This window comes from Adiantum capillus-veneris, chromosome 4 (genome assembly GCF_014529385.1).
Source record: "Adiantum capillus-veneris isolate H3 chromosome 4, ASM1452938v2, whole genome shotgun sequence".
NCBI lineage: Eukaryota > Viridiplantae > Streptophyta > Polypodiopsida > Polypodiales > Pteridaceae > Adiantum > Adiantum capillus-veneris.
The window spans coordinates 51,831,980-51,853,962 of record NC_140934.1 but is presented as its reverse complement, the minus strand read 5'-3'; the positions used below and the strand labels follow the sequence as shown (position 1 = coordinate 51,853,962).

General features: G+C 44.6%; 1 protein-coding gene across 1 annotated transcript in view; it reads right to left on the bottom strand.

Annotated features, from left to right (window-relative positions):
* Positions 1–1,248: 1,248 nt before the first annotated feature.
* PRMT6 (protein arginine methyltransferase 6) overlaps positions 1,249–21,983 on the bottom strand; it is a 49,831-nt gene continuing 29,096 nt past the window's right edge. Inside the window, exons 5-13 of the mRNA XM_086510487.1 lie at positions 20,121–20,186; positions 19,975–20,043; positions 19,778–19,855; positions 19,611–19,689; positions 19,398–19,492; positions 3,172–3,256; positions 2,213–2,424; positions 1,979–2,097; positions 1,249–1,901 (exon numbers count right to left, since the gene is read on the bottom strand). Of these exons, the coding sequence (XP_086366613.1) occupies positions 1,859–1,901; positions 1,979–2,097; positions 2,213–2,424; positions 3,172–3,256; positions 19,398–19,492; positions 19,611–19,689; positions 19,778–19,855; positions 19,975–20,043; positions 20,121–20,186 (846 nt within the window). The 3' untranslated portion in view covers positions 1,249–1,858. The remainder of the gene's footprint in view (positions 1,902–1,978; positions 2,098–2,212; positions 2,425–3,171; positions 3,257–19,397; positions 19,493–19,610; positions 19,690–19,777; positions 19,856–19,974; positions 20,044–20,120; positions 20,187–21,983) is intronic.

Genomic DNA, 21,983 nt, shown 5'->3' with positions numbered 1-21,983 from the left:
GATGCCCTCTCTTTCTCTCTCAATATAAAATACATATGGCTAAAAGCATATATTGGTGGCCTATTTTTAACAAGCTATTATTGAATATTGTTGATTTAATCATGAATATGAGTGGTATTTTGGTTACTATTAAAAATGGGTGTAGTTTGCGTATCTCTCACTTTAACATGAGTGGTGTTTTCAGTGGGTTATTATTATATAAGGGTATAGTTTACATATCATCCATACCTACATTGGCTTGGCCAATTTATTTAAAATCACTGTTAATTTTATAAATCGTCCACAACTATGAATGAGAACTCACACGTGTGAGAGTGGTAAATAGAGTCCAAGTAAATCTTTTCCCTTGAACAATTGTACTTCCTCCTCCTAAAGAGGTAAACTAGTAGTAATATAATCTTAAAAATTGCATTAATTTTGAGCTAGGTTTTTGTAGTTTTTATCGATTTTCCCTGCGTTTACCCTTTAGTTTGAAATTGGCTAATATAGATCTCTAACCTATTCTCGAAGCAGCTAAGGGAATCCTTTCGGGAACACGGGTGGTACAATATCGAATAGGTGAGCTACATATGAGTGTGGTTGAGGACCATATTAAGAGTTGAATATGGGCACAATATTGCAAAAAGGGCATATGTTCGAAATATTTTGCTGAATATGTTGCACGATATTTGGCAAAAGGCCATATGTTTGAAATATTTTGCAAAAAGTTGTCATGGATGATTAGAGGAAGGCAAGTCACACAATATGGCCAAGTGTAACGAAGACTAACAATGTTACTTTCAAACTAGTTTTTAATAATTATTTTGTGGAGAAATTTGTGTCTGGTAATTAGTGTTCTAAATTGGTTAGATCAATTCTCCTACTAAGAGCCAAGTCATGCCAACACGAGTGGGGTTAGTCGGAGCAACACATAAGTTTGCAAAAGGAACACATAAAAATAGCGAGTAAACACTCTTTCATGGGATGAGAATCTCCTAGGTGACGAGGCACTCACCATATCATAGCTTAGAACCATGACATATTGAAGAGTGCTAGTTGGAATAGCATTAAGGTTCCATTTTATGCCATATCTGGAGAGGGCACTTCCTAATAGTAATAAAGCTTTGTTACTAGTGCACTTAAAACACAAAATAAAGTGATAGTTTAATGCCAATTTTAGTATTATCAATGTCCGATTTCTCTCTCTCTCTCTCTCTCTCTCTCTCTCTCTCTCTCTCTCTCTCTCTCTCTCTCTCTCGCACACACAAATTGTGGACAAAGTTTTTATCTAAGTTCTAAAAATTCTTGCCACCCTTGGAGCACAATCAAGTCAGTCCAATAATCTTGTACAATGGCCTCTAAAGAAAACACTGCTTAAATTTGCCAAATGAGAGGGCCACAAAGTGATTTTTGCAGAAAAATTGATTACATCCGTCACACTTTCTGTAAAATGAAGTTCAATCATCGTTGGAGATTTGACCACTTATCATAAGTGATCCATGTTAGAAGCACTTTAGAGCCAATTATCAACTTGAGGTAAGGGAAGCGCCTTCATGGATGTTGCGGCTTCACCAAGAGTAACCAACCCTACATCCTACATTTGCTTTCTCATGTCCATATAAGGAGAGGAATTGAACAATTTTTTATTCCAAAGCTTTTCTGGAACCGTGTATAATAGCCAGTGATGGCCTTTGCAGACAGAATCGTCAACAACGTGCTCATCAGCTTCCATGGATGATGGGCTATTGCAGAAAGCATATTCCCTATACATCACCCACTTTCAGTGTTCATAACTCCTTCGCTGGTTTTTCCCTGAAAGAGAACCTTATTGCTGCTGGTCAAGATGCTTGTTACAAAAAGATCCTCTGGAATATTTCTGTTATCTCATGACCGTTTCCTTTACATAACATCTTCCACCACACCTGTAAAATTCCTTTGTGACTTAAATATATAATCATAGAAAACACAACCAAAAATGTAACACAAATTAAATCTTTACTTGTATTCAAGATGTATGTTGAGGAATCGAGGGTTCTCCCTGCTCTGTGACATAGTTATCGAGCCAGATATCTGTTGATCTTGCCTCACCTCTATAGGGTCGTAAATGTAAAGGACGGTCTGCCACACACAATGAGAAAGACACACTTTGAGTTGATAGCTACTCAAAACAGACTTCCAGTACGACAACAAAAAGGACTGGTTGGTTTTAATGTTTGGAGAAGCAGCACTAAACCTGCTGCCAATGGGTGGGACTTTCTTCAGGAGCTGTTGACAGCATGATTTGATTAAGAGTCTTCGCACGTTTGCTCTTTTGCAATACACCATTACCATTGAGACCACCAGACAGACTGCTGTCCATTGATGATTCTGAGTGCGTGTCGCTGGGAGATGAGGTAGAGCCAACAAATATGACATCAAACCACAAAGCAAAGCCGTGAAGTGATGCTGCCACATAAGATACAATTATCAGCACAAACACTAAGCAGTTCTTGGAAGGAACCAAAAGCCTTGTCTAAGAACAACTATGCTCGCCTAAAGAATCATACTTCTACATTGATTATATAAATGTTCACTGTGAGGGTTTTGAAAGAATCACATGCAGAAAAAGCCCGGTCATGCCATCAATATGCCAATACCACAAATGACACAATTGGCAAGAACTCATCTGCAAGCATCCCCTTACCTTGAAAGCGTAGAAAACTTAATGGACTCATCGGCCTAAGACTAAACGCCGTGTTACAAAAGTAACAAACAATATGCCAAGACTTTTAGGTTGTCCACATTTCACATGTTCATGGTATGCCTTCACTTGCACTTGAAGCGGAAAAGCTTTGTAGGCCCTTTAGACCAAAAAGGACATCCTCCCCTAGATCCACATGCGCATGCCACACACCTAGAGAGAATATCAAGCCCCAGGCAGAGCTCAAAGGTGCATCCTTGTCTATTTCTTTCAAGTGTACAGCTTCCCACAATTGTGAACTCTGGACAGAAAGCAGCCTAGTCTTGCCTATCAGCTCATTCCGAGGTTTGTCTTAATACAATTTTTAAGTTATAGAATAAAAAAGTAGTTGCTATATACGTCACTGATTTGTGTTGTGAAAGATGTGGTTGCTCATCAAATTGTTAAACTGCCCACATTAGTGCTAATTAAAGAAATAACGCAAGTACAAGAAAACCGAAGGTGTACCCTACCCGTCATCATGGATGGCACACTGAAATTTGAAGTTACCGATTCCAATTCTTGCACTGTAACAGTACTGCAATCAATGTGCTTCACCTGAAAAAATAACAAAAGAGGCATATAACAATAGAAAGAAAATCAATGGGTGTCTTTGAAGCTCAAGACTTTTGGCCACATGAAGCATTCACTTGACACTGACAGAACAAGACAGCCATGTAACACAACAGTGCAAAGCACTCTAGATCCTGCATACATCAACTGCATATATAATGCACACTCTGATCCCCTGGGATTCATGCATGAGTTATCTTCTTATGTATGGCCCCTGTGGCTAAACAACTTCAAAAATTGAACTGAATCTGAGTAAAATGGCCTTTTTATTTATCCTTTCTTGGCATCTGTGCGATTCTACAACTGATGATTGTGGTGCCTACGCTCGCTCGCCTATATTCGATTAAGTTTGAGGTTCGTTTTCCATGTGATTGTTGATAAAACATAAGTTAGGGGAGGGTGGGAAGCTAAAAGGGAGGAGTCTCTCTCTCTCTCTCTCTCTCTCTCTCTCTCTCTCTCTCTCTCTCTCTCTCTCTCTCTCTCTCTCTCTCTCTCTCTCTCTCTCTCTCTCTCTCTCTCTGTGCACGCGCACGTGCAAGAAAAGGGGCTGTATTCTGTGTACATAAGAGACCTCTGGAGATGCACAATGGCCTATCACCCAGAGGAGGTATAAAAGTGGGCTAACAAAGTGTGAACTATACATACATCAAGGTGGCCTATATGATGAATGTAAAAGGAACCACTGTGGGGGTGCATAATGCCATGTAATGTGGCCATGATCTCGACGGAAAAGAACTCACGATCTCGCCCAGCTGTGAAGAAAGACACATCGACACTGCTCCGCTGCCCTGGAGGAGCCGGCTGAAGAATCCCACTGACTGCGAAGAGCATGCAGCAGCTCTATCCAAATGACTGATGAATAAGTGCCTACATGCAATCCGGCATGTGCTATTATCCACATGAAAAAACATATCCTGCGGCTGATCCCTGCCCGTGATCCGAAGGGTCCAGATACAAGACCAAACCTCTCATTGGAAAGCTAGGAGGATGCGCTAATCCTGCCACACCTCTGGCTGGCGTGGGCGATGAGGTGGATGCTGAGTTCGCAAAAGAAGCCTCCTCCCTAGGGCGACTGTGTACTCAAAAAAGGATAGAGGGGCATCATCATCGCTCAACGAAGGCCAATGCCACTCTCCAGGATCCCGGTCCAACTGAACAAGGGACTTGCCTTGCCAAATCCAGTCTCCAAAGTAGAGCATCCTCAACAATGAAAACAGCGCCAACCACATGATCTCGTACGGGCAGTAACCCCTCTGCGAATCCCATAGGTTGCTCCGATAACCTGTGCCCCAACCAAGGACGCATCTGACCAACGGCATAAAGAGCTTGCCGGTCCGTCATCCCATCTAGCCCAATCAATGTGAGTCCTCTCACGTAGCTGATGGCCTTCTACATCTATCACATATGCATTCCATACTAGTGGCTGCCTCGCTATCCTCGACAGAAAAAGGTAGGTGTCGGATCAAAGCAAGACGAAAGTCCTTCCAAATCTGCAGCAAGCAGCACATAAATGGTGACAAATAGGACATATCCAAGGGTGCATCTGTGAAGATGAATCTGATGGTCAGGCGGCAGCATCTAGAGATCCAAAACGAGGAGATATAAGCGACAAAGTATGATGTAGAAACTGTTTCCAAGGCTCTGCCAACGCAGAGTCCGGACTATGAGTTTCACAAGCAATGCCTTGCTCTGCATCTCTGGATCAATACTCCCCAATCCCCCCTCCTCTCTAGGCAAAATGATTGTGTCCCAATTGACTCGTGGTCGAGTGTCAATAGAGCCATCCATGGCACCCCACAAAAAGTTGCATACAAGGTGCCTTAAACGCGCCATGATGCCCGAGTGAAGAGTCGTTCAAAATGTGGTGAACCAAGCTGTCGCAAGAACTTGATTCACCACAAGGGCCCTTCTAGCCAAAGATAAATGCAAAGATGAGCGATGGCAAAGTTTCTTCCTGATGGGCTGTAGCACGGGCGCAAACTACTGCTCAACGGACACATCAATCCTAACATGGAAACCCAAATATCTACAAGTCTGCCCTTTAGGTAGCCAAGTGAAATTATATTGTGCACCCTAGTACGCGTATTGTACACCGCGTATTAAATGTCTCGTCCCGTACCGTAGCTGCTATGGACCAATCCGAGTGATGCTAAAGACTAGAGTCCCTTGTTGAGCGACAATCAGGGCCCCTGAGAGGGGATTGAAGTACACCCACTATCCTTGATGAGAAGGTAAAGGAGCATGTCCCTCGATCAAAGCATGCCAATTGTGTGGAATGGCCTCATCAATCTCTCTCATATGGGCAGCAACCCCTCTGCGAATTTCGTAGGTTGCTCCAATAACCTGTGCCCCAACCAAGGAAGCATCTGACCAGCAACGTAAAGAGCTCGCTGGCCCATCATCCCATCTAGCCCAATCAATGGGAGTCCTCTCGCCTAACTAACAACCTTCTGCATTTTGTCGCATATGCATTCCATACAAGTGGCTGTCTCGCTACCTCCTCGACACAAGGTAGGTGTCGGATCAAAGTAAGACGTAATTCATTTGGAAATCCGCAGCAAGCAGCGCATAAATGGTGACAAATGGGATGTATCCAAGAGTGCATCTGAAAAGAGGAATCTGATAGTCAGGCACCAAATAGAGGTAGCATCTAGAGATCCAAAACAAGGAGAGGTATGTAACAAAGTATGGTGCGAAAACTGTTTCCAAGGCTCTGCCCCTAGAAACAATCTAAACAAATGTTCAAAATAATCCGAAGCTATGTCAAGGACCTCGTTAGGATCCGTATGTAACCTGTCTACCGAATCACGCAAGGCTCTATTGGAAGTCCCCTTGGGACGCTCTTGGAAGTGGGCAAAAAAATCCTTATTCATTCCATCCGCTTTGGATATCCATGCCGAGACCGAAGCATAATAGACAAATTCGGATTTCTCAATTTGAATGTAACTAAGTGTCTCTCTGGTGTCACCTAGGAACTCGTCTCCTAGAAACTCCTCAAGTTGTAGGTGTATGCAACTCAAGCGGTCCCACAAGTCGCGTTCCTTGCAAAACAGGCGTCGTTGCCGCTCTGCAACGATCTGTCTGCAAGCCTCAGTAGACGCAGTGATGCATGTAAGCAGATGGGACATTGGATCTACAGAACTGGTGTGTGTCCAAACATCCTGAAGCAACTGAGACAATGAAGCATCCTCTAACGCCAAGTCAAGTATGCACATTGCACAATCCTCATCTAGGCATAGAAGAAGTCTCAAATCTCAAATGCAAAGAAACTGGGGCATGATCAGAGAGCATTGTGCTAGGCCAAATCGTAACTCTCCCATCATAGAATGCTTCCTAGGCGCCAACATAAAATCTATCTAGTGGCTCTAGTAGTCGACTTGACTGTTGTCTATAACCCCACGAAAACTGCAATGACTGTGGAGTGCGAGCCACAGATGAAATATGCCATGCATCTATACCAGAAACTGCAAAAAGGAATCTGTCCCAAGCATCTTTTCTCACATGGTGCTACATATGGTAAGGATGGGGGTTGAAGGGCTGGCATGTCCTCAGTCTCTAGATTGTTGAAATCACCCGCCAACAATTCAAGAATCCACAATAGGCAATACATGTACAATCTGCTGCCAAAACTCTGCTCTTTCCTAGGTTGAAGTGGGGGCATAGATGCACATCACATCAACCAGGGTATCATCAATCTCTAGAGTAACTCAATTGCTCTACCATGTACTAAAGTACCATGGTCACATACACAATGGCGCCAATGGGGTCCCACAGAAATGCATACACCACTACTAGAATACTCTTCTCCAATCACAGTTTCCCAAAATGTATGAGAATCCCTAGGCAACAACTTGCCACATCTACGATAACTATCTATACATAACTAGTGCTCTTGCACAAGAAGTATATCCACATCGTGAGTGCGCAACTCTCTACGAAGCAACTTTTGTTTGCGACCATTGATGCTAGTGTGATGCAAGACATTGACATTCCAAGTGACTATGTAAATCCATGTGTCAATCAATGATGAATCTGTAACCTCAAAGTATAGATTAACCGTGTCAACCGCTACAAGATTGAAGATCAATGCCGAGCTCTCTTGATCCCTTGCCAAAGCTGTGGGACAAGAGCTAAAGGAAGTGCATCCTCAGCAAAGGAGCGAGCAGCTATAAACCAAGAATCAAAGTAGTCAGAAGAGCATCTCAATGTGGAGACTGCTGCCAACTCTTGCCATACTCTATAATGCGAGGGATCGTAGTAGTATGGTCCACAAACACAACCAATGGTAAACAATAGCAATCCTCCGTATGTAGCCTGTGTCAGTCTGTCTATAGCAGTGCATGATGGAATGCAGCCTACCTAGATCTAGATAGCCTGTAAGGTGTAACGAAGAACATAATCCATAACGGAAACCTCTATCCATGACTCCTTGCCAGCAAAAGGTAAGGAGAAGGAGAGCATGGGACTCTGCTTACAATCTAAAAGAAAGCATGTCTTTTGTGCACGCCGTAAAATGCACAACCGAACCAATAATAGACCAGTGTTGTCACCGTTGTACCTAGCTCAAGAAAACTGCCAAGCTGGAGGTGCAAAAGCTATGAAGAATCTAGGAACATGAGGGTGTGGTGGGATGCACAGTAGAGGTGGAGAGGATAGGATGTCATGGGTGGGGGTGAGTGGGTCGGGGTGTGCGATGCTATGGCTCGGGGCGACGAGGAGGGTGGGAAGGGTAGTCACTCACCATGTGCCCAAACTCATGGCATTTGAGTCACTGATCCGGGTGACCAATAACCACCAACCTCTGCAGACGCACTTGCTTTGTGGTGGGATCGTGAAGTCGTACTGTATCCGGGAAATGGGTCTCTCCAAGTGTGTACACATGTTCGGATGTCGATCTTTGTAGCCAGTGAACCTGGTATAACCAAGCCCCACCTAGCGGCTACACCAATAACACAACCCGTAAGATAGACTGGGAGTGATGGTCTTCTTCAATACACCCGGTGCAGGTGTGGTGGTCACCATGGAGGAAGAACTGACCAAGGCTAGAAGTCCAAAATGTTGAAGCACTCTCTTTTTACTCGGTAGATGCTACGAGTGAAACCCGCCCGTAGGGCAGTAGACTTTACCCTTCACCCGATGCTTTAATTGAAAAACTTTATTTGCACTTTATGACACACAGAAACTTTGCAAATAAACTTGTAACTAGAATCAACACTTCAAAGTTCAAACGAACCAAGGCTTGGTAGCTAGAGTGCTACCAAGCAGATAGTGACACCCTATAGGCCCCAAAGACTAGTGCCCCTTTCGGTATTTCTTTATTCTTATGAAACTTGCGAGAAAAACATGCAAACTCCTACGAGGCTTGGCAGCTAGAGTGCTACCAAGCGAACAGTGACACCCTGTAGGCCCCAAAGACTGGCGCCCCTTTCGGTATTTCTTTATTCTTATGAAACTTGGGAGAAAAATCTACAAATCCTACGAGCTGTCCCATTTTTACCAGGCTGAAAAAGGCCTACTCTAGCCCGATTTTGACAGCATAATCGCAGTAGGAGGCTTCACAAACAAAGTCCCCAAGAAAAAGATGACTTCCCCAACGCATACGGGCACTTTCTCAAACCTGGTGAGAATCTGCAGCACGCTGAATTCTCTGTTTTTCGCCCCGAAAATGCGCCAAATCAACAGCACAGCGATCCCATCGCTTCCCTGAAGCTCCTAGGGGTATTAGAAATCAATTAGGGTCAAAACCCTAAACCGGCAAAAATACATAGCTAGGCTGTAGATCATTGTTTCAGGCTCCGTTTCGAGTGCCTGTCGCATCTGTAGCAAGCCCTCATAGTCCCACACCAGTAGGGCTACTTGTCCTTTGAATCGAACAAGATTTCACGTGAAATCTCTCCGAATTCACATGTACCTACGGGGGATTAGCAATTAGCTAATCTAGTACCTAAAAAGAAGCTCTTGCCTCGGCATACACGCATGAACCCACACAACTGTACATACAGATGGAAAGCCCTCGAGCGGGGTATTACGATTCTGTATTCAAAGGAGGGGAGAGGTGCGCGAGAGCGGAATCATCGCGCTACATAAGACAAGAGAGAAGGCAAGCTTTCCATTAAAGTTGGGATTACTTGCACCCACTACTCACACCCACACTATAGTCCATATGAGTCAAATTTATTTTGGGCGCCCCCTCTTCAGCTTGACTTGGCAAAATCATCAAGAGCCGCCAAGTGTCCCTTATGCCTCTTTTGAGTTAATTTCCTAGATTCCTAGTATCCACCAACTTATAACTGTAGCAAGGGGCCTAAATGACTTTGAACTGAGCCTAGAAACCCTTTTACTACTCGGATTCTAGTGTCGATTAGCCCGACCATCTCGTGGCGACGTGCCCTTCCCGACCGCGGGTGAAACTCTCAGTCGTCGATCGGTTCACACTAGCCACACAATGTCCGGCCATTAGTGACTTCAAAAAGAGGGTCCCAAAAATTAAAGAATATCAAGCGAAAGAAACCAACAACTAAGGTTAGTGGTTGCCACAGCCTCGTGACAAGGAGACTTTTTGGTTAGTCACAAGCTGCACTATCGGAGCCCATGGAGATGTATGCATATCTACTTTAAACTCCTAGCAGCGTGTCATTGCGGATACAGGAGCCGGTCGTCTAAGTGGCTTAATATAGATTTTCAAGGTGAGGTGATTTGAATTGTTGAATGTCTATGTTCCCAATCATGCAAGTGCCCAACCAAAGTTTTGGACAACAATTGGCAATGCTTTACTAGCCATTGCGCATTTTTTATGCATTTTATTTTTTATTTTTTAATTATTTATTTATTTTTTTGGGGGGGGGAGGGAGAGAGAGAGGGGAGACCTAACATAGTAACATGAAAACCTGCTTCGTCCCCTCGAAATGAACAAAACTCGAAACACCTGAAACGTTGCCAAACAAACACGAAACAAGGTGACGAAACAAGTATTTAGGGTTTGATAGCAAATTTCAAGTCTAGTTTTAGGTTATCATAGAGTCAAAGGTGCAACGCAAAAGGATGAATCCGCTGATGAACTTGTCTACAACCGCGAGCAAATCGCCTCTTCGTACCGGCCAACCAATAGATCTCGTATCTATCACGATAGATCTCCTCACTGTCAAGGTCCTAGCGCGTACCTGTCACGTGACACATCCAACCCTATGTGTTCGTGGACAAGCTACAACATGACAAGGGTTCAGTCAGTTCAATCAGTCTAGAATAGGAAGTAATCTGGCACTTTTGTGAGTCTGTTCGTAGACCGTGCATGTCCAGACACTTAGATTAGATGCATATCCTTTGGTTGCTCACAGCATGGTCATCAGAATCCATTAGGGGAATTTTCCAGTGCATTAAACCTATTTTCCCTATTTTTGACATTTTTTACTTATTTATTAAGTGACTTTTGTTGGGAACTAGGTAGGGCAATTTTGCTAAGATAATATAAAAGCAAACCAAAGCTAGCACTTTCTGGCAGATGAGGCAGTAGGAGCAGTGCTCAACAGGCCAACTCTCAACAAGAACAAGAACCCCTCTCAGCAAGACAACCTCCCCTTCATGCTAGCGTTTTCAGCCCTTGGCGATTTTCAGCAATAGGACTATAGCGTTTTGGATCAGCCCGGCAATCGGCGTTGCAGCCGGCCAGTAGCGTTTTCTGTCTACAACAGTAGGGCGATTTCAGTAAGTAAAAGCCGGCAACATCAGCCCTGCATTGGCGTTTTTGCAACAGCAGTACTCAGCCCTAGTAGCGTTTTTGATCCAATGTTTTTTTAGCCAGCCACTTCAGCGATTTTGACCAATTTGCATCAGCGTTTTTGCATTGCCAAACCTGTGATTTCAGCAAGGCAAATTCAGCAGTACCAGAGAGTTTGAAAGCAGCAGAATCCAGCCATAGTCAGCGTCGAAGCATTCAGTTTTCAGCCATAAACTCAGCCCCGTCGTCACCACCGTCGGCCTCGACATAGCCATTAGATTTGCATCAACCATTGTACCAGATTGTGCAATCAATTGTAGACCACTCTCGCCATCGAGAGTGGGGGCCTTGGAGGAGGATTTTACGTCTCTGGTATCGTATTCTCTTCTCTCTCTATCTCTCAGTCTCATGCACCTTCACGCAGAGTGTCCATTCACTTTGTTTGTGTCCATTGCACTCTCTCACTAAAGGAACGAAAGGTTCTCCCTTCCGTAAGTAAAAGGAACCCTTGAGCACAACTCGGAGCACTCATCTTGAGCAAAGTTCAACATTCACTTCCGTTGCACCTTACATTGGTAACAAAGCTTTGGCAGTGTTCTGTATCACTCAAGGAAAGAACCACAGAATTTTTTTTGCTTGTTGCGGTCACACAAACCCAAGTTCACTTGGGCATGTCAATTCCTAATCGTGTTTTGAAGAGGGATAGGAATCCCAAGAAAGAAGGGATTGTCCAACCTCCCCTTGTGCCTCTTTCACTCATTGAGAGCAGACCGTGCACTTAGCGGCCGGCTAATCGACGTGAGGTGGAAAAAAGTAACCTTGGTGTGAGCGCAAGGCCGCAAGGGGTGCGCCCGCGAAAAAGAGCAGAACTCGGGTGAAGAGAAGATCCTTCTCTAACACAGATTGCAAGCGAAAGAAGAACCTCAAGAACCCAAGACCCGCAAGAACCTCAAGAACCCCAAGACCCTCAAGAACCCAAGATCCACAAGAACCCAAGACTTTAGTGGATGGTCATCACCCGAAGCGGAATGGATACTTCGCATGGAGGTGATGAGCATGAGAGAGGCGAAGAAGAATTTTCCCCACCAGGAGGTTTTTCCAACCCTCACCCTTCCCCATCTACACCAAGGATTGCACTAACTCCTATGGAGGAGTTGGAGCAAATGTTTATGGACAGGAAGTTAGAACGCGAAGCAAGAAAAGGAGAAAGAATGGCAGAATTTGGTCGTGAATGCAAAAAAAGAAAAGCAAAAATGGATCGCAGACACGCAGAAAGAAAGGCAGCCATAGAGCGTGAGCATGAGCAAGCGCGACACATGCAAGAGTTGTTGCGGCTCTTTTCTCAAGTGCAAGCACAGATGCAAGAGATTCGGGAAAAGGAGACTCTCTCAGTCTCTTCTTCTCCAAAGCATGCCACACATGATTTACATGATAATGAGCATGATGATTTGAATGACAATGACAAGCATTATGGTTTGCATGATATCAAGATGTGGTTTCTCACAAGCATGATGATTTGCATGAAGATGATGTGATTGTTCACAAGGATGATGTGTTAGTTGATACTTTCTCTAGTGAAGCTAACCTCATTGCACATTCGATCTTGGCTCTCGAGTCGAGCTCCACAGAACCCCCTCAGGAAGAACCAATCTTGGCTCTTGAGCCTAGGTCCAAAGAACCCTCTCAGGAAGTATTATGTGTACGAATGATTAGTCAACACGCATCGTTTGAGTGTTTCATTCGTGATCGTTTCCTGTATTTTAGTCGACGTCTTTATGTGATCCCTTTTCCTAGGCATGACATATTGCACGTTGAGCACGTTTCCCTCATGAATGAGCACGGATGTATGCGGATTTCTCATGAAAAGATGAAATATTTGCATTCAAGGAAGTCACATTCCATGTCTCTTCCTTGGCACGACACAGTTGTAGAAAGAGCACAAGAAAGTATGAGCACCAAGCATGGGCATTTCCGTTGTGAATTGCCACAGTTGATTGATTTAGATCAGCAAAACAAGATTCGATCTCATTGTTTGCGTGTGTGGTGAACGGTTTGGCACTCCGTCTATTTGTTCATCTACATTGCATGCACAGTCTTTTAGGAAAACGAGATTTTTTCCTATCACTTTACATGGAACAGGTATGTTCATGGTTTTGTGTTGGAAGTGGTTTCAGGAATTTTCAGCCATGGAGACTCGTGAAGAAGGAAGAAGCATGACTCTAGACGAAGTTGAAGCATTGAAGAAGCCACAGAAGACTTTGTGTCGCTTTCGGTGCGGCCCAAAGAAGCAAGCGTTGCAGACCTTTATGAAGTTCAAGTACCGCACGGCCCACACATCACAGTGGGCCGGCGTAGAGTCCTTTCCAGGATTTCGAATGCTATTGGCGATCTCCCTCGACGCCATACACCAGTACCTTACTTTGAAAAGGAGGGGATGTCACGTGACACATCCAACCCTATGTGTCCATGGACAAGCTACAGCATGACAAGGGTTCAATCAGTTCAGTCAGTCTAGATTAGGAAGTGATTTGGCACTTTTGTGAGTCTGTTCGCAGACCATGCATGTCCAGACACTTAGATTAGATGCATATCCTCCGGTTGCACACAGCATGGTCATCAACATTCTCATCAGAATCCATCAGGGGAATTTTCCAATGCATTAAACCTATTTTTGACATTTTTCACTTATTTATTAAGTGATTTTTGTTGGGAACTAGGTAGGGCAATTTTGCTAAGATAATATATAAGCAAACCCAAGTTAGCACTTTCTGGTAGATGAGGCAACAGGAGCAGTGCTCAACAGGCCAACTCTCAACAAGAACAAGAACCCCTCTCAACAAGACAACCCCCCTTCATGCTAGCGTTTTCAACCCTTGGCGATTTTCAGCAGTAGGACTACAGCGTTTTGGATCAGATTGCCGCGTTTTGGATCAGCCCGGCAATCGGCGTTGCAACCGGCCAGTGGCGTTTTCTGTCTACAACAGTAGGGCGATTTCAGCAGGTAAAAGCCGGCAGCATCAGCCCTACATTGGCGTTTTTGCAGCAGCAGTACTCAACCCTACCAGCGTTTTTTTAGCCAGCCACTTCAGCGATTTTGGCCAATTTGCATCAGCGTTTTTGCATTGCCAAACCTGCGTTTTCAGCAAGGCAAATTCAGTAGTACCATAGAGTTTGAAAGCAGCAAAATCCAGCCATAGTCAACGTCGACGCATTCAGTTTTCAGCCATAGACTCAGTCCCGTCGTCACCACCGTTGGCCTCGACATAGCCATTAGATTTGCATCAGCCATTGTACCAGATTGTGCAATGAATAGTAGACCACTCTCGCCATCAAGAGTGGGGCCCTTGGAGGAGGGTTTTACAACGTCTCTGGTGTCGTATTCTCTTCTCTCTCTATCTCTCAGTCTTATGCACCTTCACGCTCAGTGTCCATTCACTTTGTTTGTGTCCATTGCACTCTCTCACCAAAGGAACGGAAGGCTCTCCCTTCCGTAAGTAGAAGGAACCCTTGAGCACAGTCCGGAGCACTCATCTTGAGCAAAGTTCAGTATTCACTTCTGCTCCACCTTACAGTACCGCCCACCGAACTGAACTTGTCTGCAGCCGCGAGCAAATCGCCTCTTCGTACCGGCCAGCCAATAGATCTCGTACGATAGATCTCCTCGCTGTCAAGGTCCTAGCGCGTACTACCCACCGAACGGGCACGAGCACACACCACACATAGTGGCACACCGAAGAGGGTGTGCACACGCTATGATAGGGGAGCACTAGCAAGGGGAGGAAGAATCGCTGTCAAAAAATGCCAAAGAGAGGGTGATCAATGTGGAGAGAGAAACACTAGAGAGAGGATCACGCTAGCAAAGCTGAAAACGCTAGAGAGAGAGAGAGAGAGAGAGAGAGAGAGAGAGATTTTATTATCGACTTTGGAGATCAAATATGACCTATGGGACCAAAGTTACATGTGATGCAGTATGTGTGTGGCTGGTGAGTGACTCTCCCTGCTCCAAAAGTGTGGTGATGAGAGTCGCAATGGAGAGCCCACATTGTGGTTGGGAGAGGAAAGTGTGTAGGTCTAAGCCATGGATAAAAATGTGAGGGAAGTAAGTTCGGATGTGGCCAAAAGTTGAGCACTCTAGTAGTGTAGTACTTAGACTCTCGAACTTGCAGTGAGCACAGTCGATTTGACTCTTCTCCATTGCCCCAACGCCCTGTCTCACATCGAATGGAGTGGGAGCTAAGCCGAATGGCTGCAATAGTACGTATTGCTGACAAGGGGATAGGCTCGAGCATGTAAGTGTGAGTATGGTTTTCCCTTTCAGCAAAGAACATGGTTTTGTAGTTGGGGGCATTATGGGTGGTGTAATGTCTTTTAATTGGATCAATTATCTTTAGTCATTTCAAATTTGTCATGTTATCCGGGGTATTTTTAGAGCTAGATAGATTGATGCGTAGACTGCAAGAGATGGGGGTACCCTCAGTTGATTTGGGGGATCATGGCTCTATGCAAGTCAGTAGTGGGGCATGTACGCACTGCAGAGGGGATCTCTGATTTGGTTCAATCCATTATCAAGGTAAAAAAGGGATGTCGCTATCTCCTACACTATTTGGCACGTATGTGGATGAGGTTGCTAGCTACATTGAGAGGGATGGTGATAGAGGAGCACAGTTGGCAGGGACATGGATCCCACTATTGTTATATGTTGACAATATTGTGTTGATTTCTAACTTCTCGGAGGAGAGACAGCGTCATTTAGATGCTTTGTATACATTTGCCCACGATAGTGGATCGTCTGTTAACCTAGGGAAAACCAAGGTTATGGTGTTTAGCACCACACCACAGTGGGTCAGGAGGTCAGCACCCACATTTACATATGGCCAAGAGACCGTGAAGTATACAAATGCAAACACCTATCTTGGGGTAGTCTTCAGTGGACCGGTGTTTTCACTGAGGAGAGCAGCACAGACTAGATTGACGAGAGCTTATGCAACCTTGAAAGGATTCGAGAAGATGTGCTCGCACGTTCAATTTCAAGAACCTCAAACAAAGCTCTTGCTTTTTGACACTCTTGTGGCTTCAGCTATGCTTTAGGGAGTTCATATTTGGGGCCCTCGGTGGACCACCATGGCAGATCTGATAGCACTGATGAATGGAGATGTATGGAGAGGTGTTAGTTTCTATGATCTCTCGGATGATTCGTGCTAAGGCCTTGCTGCCACATGAGATTATTCTGAGCTAGCTATCCCCCCTCTCGTCGTCGAGGCACTTACTATATCAATATCCTTCATGCATAGATTATGGGACCTCCCCAGAGACAGATATGCTCGACTAGCCCTTGAGTCATCTGAACAGCTAGCGCTACAAGGGGATACAGCATGCTGGTATGGGAAGATGACATCATGGTTTCGGTCACATGGTTTCAGCATGGATAGGCTGCCTCCGTTCCGGTACTCCTCGGATGCACCCTCCCTATCTCTCACATGGAGAGAGATCGGTAGACTTATACGCCAAGATTTGATTCAGCTTGATACGAAGAGCACTTGGATACAGCCGACACAGGAGTTGGGCACGAAGATGGCTTTCTACAGAGAGAATCTTCTCCAACTAACAGAGGATGGATATGTGATCAGACCGGCCTATATGGACACTCATTTATCCTATGGAATACGATGTGCTTTGGTTAGATGCGCACATCATCGCATCAACTAAAGATTGAGCCTCCGTGGAGACTTCTACTGTGGTTATGCTGCCAAAGTCGTGTTAGAATAGGGGAATTTCAGCCCGATAAAAGTGGAACAACTTGTAGAAGTTTACAGGTTTTTCTCAAGTAATAAGAATAAAGAAATACCAAAAGGGGCGCCAGTCTTTGGGGCCTATAGGGTGTCGCTGTCTGCTCGGTAGCACTCTAGTTGCCAAGCCGTGGTTTGTTTTTAAGTGTTGAATTCAGTCACAGGCTTATACGTGAAGTTCCTCTGTCAAGTAAAGTTTATAAAGTAATGATCGGGTGAAAGCTAAAGTCTACCGCCCTACAGGCCAATTTCAGAGGATGAGAAAATAAACTTGTTCAAGTATTCTACGTGTAATGTGCAGCGGCATTGATTTATGGTGATAACTTAGGATGAGTGCTCAGTGCATACTCAAGGTTCCTGGTACTTCATGAGAGTTCCTTTTACTTCAAGAGAGAGATGTGCAATAGGGCTGAATATGAAAATGCTACTGATCTGCAGGGCTGAGGAATAGGAACTGCTGACACTATGATGCTTCAGGGCTGAATCTGCTGGTGATGGTGATAGGCTGATCTGAAGCTGAATGGCTGGTACATGCAAAAACGCTAGGTGAGGATGGAGGTGGTGCTGATGGAAAACGCCATGCTGAAGGTGCTGATGGACTGGCTGCCACTGAGGTACTGTGGGTACTGTCTACTGATGGTCAAGTGGTGACCCACTTTATATTGCTAAAAGGCTGGGTCGAGCAAATCTCCAGAAGAGCCCCATGACTTGCCTTTTCATGCTAATATGTCACTTAATATATAATAAGTTAATAACTCATTATAAGAGGTGCTTGGTATGCAGATAATTTCCTAGGCTTGGTACTAGTGCAATCGTATGGGAACACTCCCTAGTGACTACACCTAGAAGATGCTAACTGTTCTCATGTGCAATCAGAGGGTATGCAGCTAATCTAAAGTGCTTGGGCATGCAAGTCCTGCATATAGGCTCACAAATGTGCCATAACACTTCCTAGACTAATCTAAACGCTAAAAGGAGGAGTTAGCTTCTCCACGTGCACATAGGGTTAAATGTGCACGTGACACTACGGGCTTGGGAGCGGCTTCATCCTTGCTTGACTCATACTAACCCGCTTGTATGGACGGCAGACTTCGACACCCACTAATATGTAGCCCCTTGATTCACACAAAAGATTAAATATGCCTGGGGGCAGACTTCGGCACCCACTAATATGGAACCCCTTGATTTGCGCAGGATTAAATATGCTTAATATCCCATGGCGGCTAGTTGAGCCCAGAGTTATGGGAAGTCACCTCGGCTTTGTAACTTGCTTGAGGATCACAAAAGGAGACTCGGACAACAAGCATCTCTCCCAGCACATTGGGCTCATTCTTTTTGAGCTTCAGACAACCACATAGATGGGAACTTTCCAACTTGCTTGAGGATCACAAAAGGAGACTCGGACAACAGGCATCTCTCCCAGCACATTGGGCTCATTCTTTTTGAGCTTCAGACAACCACATAGATGGGGACTTTCCCACAGTTAAGGGGTTGACTACGGTCAAGCAAGTATGATTTCTGTTTCTTTGAGGTTCAGGCGGAAGGGCATCTCGCTCACATATAGTCGAAGTCTTCCTTGATCTCAGAGTGTATCTTCCAAAGATCAAGGTTCTTGCAACAATAGAGCATCAATGGACCCTGGGAGTGCTTGTGGAGGGACCCCTCTGCTATTCTCCGCCATCTTGGGGCTCCTTTCTTTCAGTACACAGTCAGATTTGACGATCAAAATATGAGATCCGGGCAGGAGGCCACTCCAGTAGCACGGACGACAACATTATTACTGAGGATTTTATATCCATTGCTGGTCAAGACTTTAGCCTAGTTGACGAGCTCGCAGGATTATACTTTGTTAGTGATTGGTTGCACATAGAGGGGCAGCGGTGGGAGTTTGTTAGCTCAAAACAAGCACCCCTCACTGGAGACTTAGCATCATTGCCTATGGGATTGCCCGTCAGTGCAACACACTAGGCTCAAGTGTCTTTTGTGATTGATCCTCCCTAACATGATCCTCGCTTGGGGTAAAGCAGAGTTGGTCAAGATTAGGCCATGAGACAGCCTAGCCCATTGGACTTCAGGCTCAGCAGTGCCCTATCCTCACTTTTTGAGAGTGACATGGCCTGACGAGAGAGACCTTTGATGGGAGATGATCACTACAGGCACGTGTAGTGACAGTTCAAGCATTCTGGCTTGAGCTCGTACATACACTCAAAGAACAGTACAACAGCATTCATAGCAGCTTAGACAAGGCTGAGAGACGACGACAGACTTTCATTGGATTGTGGCGGCCAGGACCTTTCTTCACAGTGGGGCATGGACTACAAGCCTCCCCCTCCCATTATTTAATGTAGCCATTGTATGCCTTGTGCCTTTCATTCTGGGAAATGAAATGAAATGAAATGTTATATTAACGTCTTCAAAAGGCCAAAATGACCTATGAGACCAAAAGGTTACAACCGTGTGTCTCCCTTTTCGTACAGTTTTCCATCATGCTAGGGGTGACGTAGCCCACTGGACAGTTCCAAAAATTAACAAAAGGATCATTTTTGCTTCTTTTTTTTGTCAAGAAAAGAATTCTTGTTGAAGAATCATAATCACACACAATGGACAATTTCAAACACTCGCCTACCTGGACAGGCCAAGACATGACATTTTCAGCCGTAATAGACTCAACGCAAGGCTCTTCGAAGGAACATTGTTTAGCAAGAGGGAGCATTGCAGACACTGCACACATTTAAGTAGGCAATCAATTAATAACATGCTTAAAAGCACCAAAAACAAAACTGGCTGGTCTGCAATGACAAGGTAAGCATAATATATGTCACGAAAGGAAAACTCTTACTGTCGATGCCATACACATTGCGCCAAAAGTCTATACTTTCAGCATATCTTTCAACATTAGTGATGGGGGCGAGATATAGCTGCAACATATGGAAAAACCACTATAAAAATCTTGGAAAGTCAAGATTAATGTCTGCAAGACCTTCCAGATGTATTTTCATGACTTACAGTGGCATGTGAAGGAAGTATAATGCCCCCAGGCTTTAACCACCTGTCTCTTGCATAAATCACACTGGACAGCATACTCTACACAAACTACAGCAGTAAGCTAATGAACTGAGAATGCATTATAGTAAAAACCACCAATGTCATGTGCATGAATCCATGATATTTAAAACCACCGATGTCAAGTACAGGAAGCTAACCTCATAAAGAAGCATATAGCCCATCCATTCAGAAACTATGATATCAACTTCCTCATCAATTTGCACTTCCTGCTAACATGTTCCACAAGTTAGTAGCCTAATTTACCACATCATACCATTAGCAATATGCTTCTCCAAGGAACAACCTCAATTCTGCCAACTAGTACAATCACAGTGTCTGACAGTCCATTTGCTTTCACCACTTCACGTGCCTGTGTCCAAAGAGCACACATTAAGAGCGTGATCACCTATTTTCATAAAGCATATAACCTGTAAAGACAGATAGAAACGGTAGCTTACAAGTTGAATAGAAAAATATAAGACAAATCATTTTGATTATTGTAAGCAGATTAAGCTAGCAGGAAGGGCTTCATAACAAGACAACACAGTATATCTTCTCTCTTCCTGAACATTGCAGCCACTCTTCTATTTAAAGGCTGAAGACACTCTATAATGATAAATGGCCCTGTGCCCTATTTCTCTGCAACAACATGGACTCAAAAAAGAAACTTGACCAGTTAGTCTCTCATTTACATGGAGGCTCTTTTTTTTATCGAGCCCTCAAGGGATGACACAAGTTGCTTGCAATGATTGTTCGGCTTTTCAGCTCAAGTTGATCCAAATACTCAAAAGGGAAGTACAATAGCATCCAAGACAGCTCCAACAGGGCTGAGAGGCGTCAACAAGCATTCAACAATTTCTGGCAACAAGGACCTTTCTTCATCGTGAAGCACGGTCTTCATCGGCATTACAGGGCACCTGTTTGGCTTGTGATGTAGCCAATTGCGTATTGTGTTTCATTCATTTTGGCATAGTCTCCCCTCATAGTATGGATTTCCTCGTGATATGGGGTTGATGTCGCCTACTGGGCAAACTTATAACCAATACAAGGATCTTTCTTGTCCAACAAAAAGTAGCATGCAACCCAATTCACACATGCTTATCACCAAAACCAATTTGAATAGGGTAAATCCTATGTTTTAACAATACTTCATGACTCAAAACTCAAAGCATGAAGAACCAAGCTTCACTCGGACACTAAGAGCTCAGATGAACCAATTGATTGATCGACTAAATGAAACTACGTTACAATAGTGAAACAAACGAGGAGGAAGGATCTCCCGGCTACACAGACCGCCTACAGATACACGTCGGATGAACCAACCGACCATAGCCACCATCCGACAGCTCCCCAGTGCTGGGGCCAACGTCCGAGGACATAGGCGTGCACCTATAAGACTGGGTGTCCCATACCACCCGGCCTCACCTCCTCGAGGTGACCTCGCGCACTCCTAGCCTCGCGGGCTAACCACTGGCGCTCTGCCAATGGGGGTCCATAATGAGGCCTTGGCCTCCCTTTTATAATAATGGCCGGCCACACTGGCCGTATTCACACTATGTCCGCTCGGACACTGGACGCCCATCCCGACGGAATCTGGGCTAGATCCCCTCTCCTGTGAGCGGGACATAACATACTTCCCCCCTTAAGAACCATTGATGTCCTCATCAATGAAGTGGGGATACTGAGCCTTCAAAGCTCTAACGGGTTCCCAAGTAGCAAACCTTTCAGATTGACCCTTCCATTTAATTAAGTACTCGTCATAAGCCTTTTGACGCGAATGACGGGTACGATGATCTAAAACTGCTTCTGGTTCTCAAGGAATATACTCAGTTTGCATATCTTGCCATACATTTTCCTCGATAGGCACAACAACGTCGGCTTCGCCCAATTTCACTTTAAGGCGGTTGGCATGAAACACTGGATGTACACTAACATCCGAAGGAAGAGCCAGTTTGTAGGCAACTTGGCCAATTTTCTTTGTGATCAAGAACGGACCACAATAAAGCTTATAATGCTTTCCTGTTCGCATAGTCTTGGAATCCTTGGGTATCTTCACATAGACCCATTGTCCCACATCTAGAGTCCTTGGAGATCTCTTTTGATTAGCATAAGTAGTGACTCGATCACGAGCCGTTCTTATACTATCCTTAGCCAATTCGAGCATTTC